At 40.4% G+C, this 6,257-nt stretch overlaps 1 protein-coding gene across 2 annotated transcripts in view; it reads left to right on the plus strand.

Moving 5' to 3' along the window:
• The first annotated feature begins 2,293 nt into the window (after positions 1-2,293).
• The window catches only part of MCOLN3 (mucolipin TRP cation channel 3), a 46,445-nt gene continuing 42,481 nt past the window's right edge, over positions 2,294-6,257 (plus strand). For both annotated transcript variants that reach the window (XM_004699287.2, XM_045292000.1), the window contains exons 1-2: positions 2,294-2,521; positions 4,345-4,512. In XM_004699287.2, coding sequence (XP_004699344.1) covers positions 2,294-2,521; positions 4,345-4,512 — 396 coding nt within the window. The remainder of the gene's footprint in view (positions 2,522-4,344; positions 4,513-6,257) is intronic.

Genomic DNA, 6,257 nt, shown 5'->3' on the forward strand with positions numbered 1-6,257 from the left:
CCCTGGTCAGATACTATACATATATAGGTTAAAAATTCCATGTCATTCACCGTCCTTTGAGAGAAAATCCAATATGTTCTGATGCTTGGAATGCCTTATTTGCCATGTCTGAAAAACTTGACAACAAAACCAGCTCTGCTTTCTTCAGAGATAAACACGTGATAACTGAGAAGTACCTTGACAAGTAACATGTGCTCGACCAACAGAAGGCTTTTAGGAACGCCAACACAAGGGCTTTGTATTGGTGTGTCTGCTCAAATTGTGAGTCTTCATCCTACTTTACTGTAGAATAGCTACTATAAGACCGTAAGTTCTCACACTGCGCCTGGGAGCTTCCTGGGTGTAGTAACCAAAGCTGTCTCCTTTGTGCTAGATCTTGTGCAAGGACTTTACTTGTCTCTTAATTTAAAATATGAGTCTGTCTACCTCCATACATACTTACTGTCTTAGGTACCCTTTATAGGGTTCTAATGAGTTGGAATCCACTCATTGCTACAGCTATCCACACACACAACACACATATGCAGGGTTTTTGATTTTTTAATTATTTCTATAATCTTATGAAAGTAGGTATAGTTATGCCCATTGTAGAGCCGAGGATACTGAGACTCAGGCAGGCTAACTGACACAAACCTCAAGGAATGGGACCAGGAGTAGAAACTAAATAATCAGATCTTGGTTCTCTGCCTGTTGTCGTTGTTAGGGGCCATCTTGTCAGTTCTGACTCGTGACAACGCTATGTACAACAACACAAACCCCACTGCCTGAGCCCTGTACCATCCTCACAATCATTGGTTATATTTGAGCCCATTTTTTCAGCTACTGCTATCAGTCTATCTTCTTGATCCATCTACTGAGCCAAACACAGTGCCCTCTCCAGGGACTGGTTCCACCTGATAACCTATGATCGCAGTGCATACGATGAATTCCTCACTTCTAAGGAGCATTCTGGCTGTACTTCTTCCAAGACAGATTTGTTTGTTCTTTTAGCAGTCCATGCTGCTTTAAATATTCTTTGCCAGCACCATAATTCAAATGCATCAAGTCTTTTCCATCTTTCTTATTCATTATCCGGCTTCCATGTGTGTATAAGGTAATTGGATCAGGTGCCCTTTAGTCTTCAAAGCACCATACTTGGCCACCTTTGTTTTTTTTAAATCATTTTATTGGGGGTTCATACAGCTCTTATCACAATCCACACATCCATCCATTGTGTCAAGCACATTTGTACATCTGTTGCCATCATCATTCTCAAAACATTTTCTTTCTACTTGAGCCCTTGGTATCAGTTCCTCATTTTTCACTCTCTCTTCCCGACCCTCCCTCTCTCACAAACCCTTGATAATTTATAAATTATTATTATTTTGTCATATCTTACACTGTCCGATGTCTCCCTCCACCCACTTTTCTGTTGTCTGTCCCCCAGGGAGGGGGTTATATGTAGATCATTGTGATTGGTTCCCCATTTCTCCCTGACCTTCCCCTCCTGGTATCTCTACTTTCATTATTGGTCCTGGGGGACTTATCTGTCCTGGATGCCCTGTGTTTCCAGCTCTTATCTGTACCCATGTACACGCTCTGTTCTAGCTGGATTTGTAAGGTAGAATTGGGATCATGATAGTGGTTGGGTGGGTGGGGAAGCATTAAAGAACTAGAGGAAAGTTGTATGCTTCATCAGTGCTATACTGCACCCTGACTGGCTCATCTCCTCCCCTCGACCCTTCTGTAAGGGGGTGCCCAGTTGACTTGGCCACCTTTAACTCAATGGCTTGAAACCTTTTTTTGCTAATGAAGAAACGTCTAGTCTTTGCGTACGGGAAATGCCCATATCCACCTAGCCATAACGTCTTGCACATGATTTCCATGTCCACCAACTCTGTGAAGCTCCTATTCAGGTCTTCACGTCAACAAGCTCTGTTGTAATTCTATCTGTTGCGGAATGAGTAACGGATATTACTAAATGCAGAAGCAAAAAGCAAAACAAATAAACAAACATCCACGAACACAGTATTCTATAATAACGCACTCACGTATATAATCTTTAACTGTTAGAAGCAGCCCTTGAATTTGATAACTTTCATCTCAATGAAGATTCACTCAGTAACAGAAACAAACAGAAAAGTGATGCCTTGCATTCTAATTTATCCTGTTAACTTCTAAAATGCACCTAGCACAATGGTGTTTATTGAAATCGAGTCTTTTTTTATTTGGAACTCTTCAACTATCCTGCAACAGCAAAGAAAGTTTGTGCCTTTACTCACTGAATGCAAACTCTTTTTGTCCCCCTCTAGAGATGGCAAATTCTGAGGTAGTTATAAGTAGCTGCAACTCTCCCGAAGAGGAAAATCGCTGCAATTTTAACCAGCATACAGCTGTCTCGGAAGAACTTCTCTTAGAAGACCAGATGAGGAGAAAACTCAAATTTTTCTTCATGAATCCTTGTGAGAAGTTCTGGGCTCGAGGTAGAAAACCATGGAAGCTTGCCATCCAAATCCTAAAAATTGTAATGGTGACAATCCAGGTGAGCGTCTTGGGCGTGAGGTTGGTGGAGGCCTCTTTTAATGACAACGTGGATGTCTGTGGGTTTTGTATATTTTAATGGTCTGCACAATGGAGAATGATCCATAAGGAAACATTCTCTTAAATCATATTCTCTTTACCAGCTGTGAAAGAAGACATTGTTGTGTTTTTTCTCCTTTTCATCTTTCACCAAGTTATAATTTTAGAAATGTTATCTAATTAGTTTGTGGGGAAGAGGGGGAAGAAATTTTAATAGCATGCTTCCAGTGGACAAGTTTGGTTGAAGTTTTCTAAGTCAGCCATGAGAGCTAGCTGCTGGTCATACAGTACTTCACAATAATGACAAGTTTATCTACAGTTTCTCACGAGGAGAGAAAAACCTGTGTTGGCTGAACACGAACATTTTCCACATCCAGTAACAATAGATGCTGCTTGAGTATTCGCTTTGGACTACACGTAATATTTTTCAGGCAGCATCATGTTTCATTTAACGCTGAATCTTAGATAGAAAGTGCATTCCCCATTGCCCAGATGGCAATGCTGAAGTAAAAATGAGCCAGCTAGCATAGGAAACCAGAAGAGTAGACTTGAGATTCAATCCCTGCAACACACACACTCTTCTTAGACATGCCTTGATCTTCTAAGAAGGTAGAACTGTGTTTCCTAGTGTGGGAGTTAGGTTTAATTTTTGACTATGCAATTTTTAATAACGTGACTCAAAAATTACTTACCTTCTGTGGGCCTTATGTCCTCCCCTGCAAAATGGGGATGGTAAGGCCTCCCTTCTCTTAAGTCATTGTAAGGGAAGTTCTGGTAGAGTATACCCTCTTTCTGGTCACAGACACCCTGCCTTACCCTTGGATCTAAATTAGAGTATACTTTCTAGATTTACAGTGTGTGTGAGAGTGAGAGGGCAGAGAACTAGAGACAGAACGAGACAGAGAGGGAGTTTAGGAGAGAAGAGGAGGTGAGAAACTTAGACTACACTAAGGCTGGGAGGGCTTCAGTTAAGGTGGCAGCGGTGAGTTAATACAACTTTGTGTGTGTGTGAATAACTGAGTTTCTATAGAACTCTCTAAGCAAACCCACATGGATATTAAGGATTCATCATGTTAATATATTTGAGTTCAGACATTAGTTAAAAGGGTAGTTGCTATTTTTGGCCTTATTGTCACAGTTTTGATCATGAAACCTAGGACTGTAGTTTGATCAACAGGCTTGGGCACATTAAGGGATCTCTTACAGTTCATTAGCCACCAACTTCAAAACATTTCTTACTATCCTTCTACTAAGCTGCTCTTGCCTCCCAAACCATGGCACTGCCTGCTTTCCCTTGTCTGCTCATATATTTCTCTCCCTCACCACTTTTCACATGGAGTGTTGTTGACACTCTCAGTGCTCTCCCCAAGTGGTACGTTTCACTTGACCCTCCGAGCCATTCCTGTGTGCCTTAAAGGTCTCCTGGCTTTAGACACACAACCGGTTCCTATCATTCTTCTTTCCTTAAGGAGCCCTTCCCATCCATTTAGCTAAAATGATCTTGCTTTTCTGAATGCGTGAACAACTGATGCACTTTTGAAATGGGAACCAGGTCTGTGGTGGGATGATACATGAAAGTAAATGTTGGAGATGTGCAGTTTATTGATTTTTCTATTTTAACACTAGAAACTTAACTTTAAGGACACGAGTTCATAGCTGTCAAAAATGTGATTTGTGGTGGGATAGACTCGGGTTGGATTGACATGGGATCTTGAGTAAATTGGTTATTGCTTATGGAGATCTTTTCCTTCCCTGCTTTTCTCTCTCCCCCTTTTCCCTTTAAAGCTGGTCTTCTTTGGGCTAAGTAACCAGATGGTGGTAGCTTTCAAAGAAGAGAACACGATAGCATTCAAACACCTCTTCCTAAAAGGCTACGTGGACCGAATGGATGATACATATGCCGTCTACACACAAAGAGATGTGTACGATCAGATCATCTTTGCAGTGGATCAGGTAAACCAGGAGTGTGTATTCTTTACCTTGGAAAAAGCACAGATGGGGAAAATGCAAAGTGCATAGTAGTAACTGATAAATGATTTATGTATAAACTCAAATTCATTGCCATTGAATAGATGCTGACTCATAGCAGCCTCTTAAGACAGGGTAGAACTTCCCCTGTGAGTTTCCAAGGTGGTAACCGTTTGCAGGAGTAGAAAGCCCCATCTTTTGAGTGTCTGGTGGTTTGGAACTGCTGACCCTGTGGATCACAACCCAACTTGTAACCCACTACACCACCAGGGCTCCTGAATTATGTATAGAAGCATGAAAGTGTTTTGTTTTTTTTTAAGTGTTGCTAACAAGCTTAGGCCAAACTAGAAATCGAGAAAAGCCTTTGAGACAGAGAGAGAAACTTGGAAGAATTATTAAAAGGATGGGAACTATGCTTTAGAATAATAGCCTCAAAGGTTTGGAATCACTAACCATGTCCCAGATTGTAAATAATCATTATGTTTCTTGCAGGAGCTCTAATAAGTAATGAGAGTATTCACATTGTAGAGAGAATACAGCAACCACCACTTGAACATTCATTTTAAAACTCAATTATACCTTTATGTCATATATGACAATGATTTTATTGTTACATGGACAAATTGTCTCAAAAATATAAGGCAGGTTTTCATACAGATATATCAAATTCCTCTACTGAGTTTTAATCTCCATTTTGTTACAAACACTACTTTATCAAGATGATAAACCTCTGTTTCAAACACATTGACTTTCTGTAAAGTTACTCTGAATCAGTTTTGTTTGTTTGTGATGGGTGAGCAAAGGTAAGAACTAAAGATTAAGTTCTTTATTTATCTTTGTTGTTGTTGTTCGGTATAAATCCAATCTTAAAACTGATTTTTGGCATGCCGGCCCAGTTTGGCATACATGCCAGGTTTTTATGTTCTGTGTGACATGCATGCAGTCTCCTCAGTCTAGTATCTAAGAAGCTGATCATGAGTGGAGTGGTTTCCTTTGGGCTGCGATTCCTCAGTACTTGCCAAAAACTATCAGGCACTTTTAACTGACGATATTTTAAAAATCTTGATCATAATTTTCAGGAGTGACTAGGGATTTGTGGAAAATTAAGTCACTTATTCTGCGTAACTGAAGTCAGTTAGTTATTCTACATGTGCTTCTAGAGACAGAACTGACAAAGCGTGGGCCCATAATAAAGCAGAAAAGGTCTTTGTTATAAGGAAACATTGTTAGAGTTGAAAGGATAGACATCAAAGAGAAGTAACCTAGAACAGTGGCATCTCCGTCTGTGGAGGTATTTGGACAAGAAACTGCTATATTTTTATGGTGCAGCAAGGCTCCTGCAAACATCACACTCCTTTCTGTGCCAGTTTCCTGTGCATACTAGGTGTTCGGCTACTTCTGTGAGTGTGTTCTGTAGGGTAAACGTGAAGGGTTTAGCCCCCAAATATCATCTAACCAGATAATCTCCAGAACCATCCTGATCCAATATTGTGATTATAACAGCATTAGCTTTCCCCCCAACTGTTATTATGGTAAAAAAATATACGTGTATATATGTATATATGGTATAGGGGCTATCTCTGAGCTCTGGGAGGAATATAAAAGAGAAGGAGAATCCAACTTCATATCAGCCCAAGGTCAATTGCCACAAGGCAGAAGTCAGGCATGCTGTGTTAGGATGGAATATCCAGAAAAACAAATCCAGTGACACTCATCTCTGTTCAAGAAAG

The sequence above is a fragment of the Echinops telfairi genome, unplaced genomic scaffold (genome assembly GCF_000313985.2).
Source record: "Echinops telfairi isolate 266 unplaced genomic scaffold, ASM31398v2 ScPeMD7_443;HRSCAF=831, whole genome shotgun sequence".
NCBI lineage: Eukaryota > Metazoa > Chordata > Mammalia > Afrosoricida > Tenrecidae > Echinops > Echinops telfairi.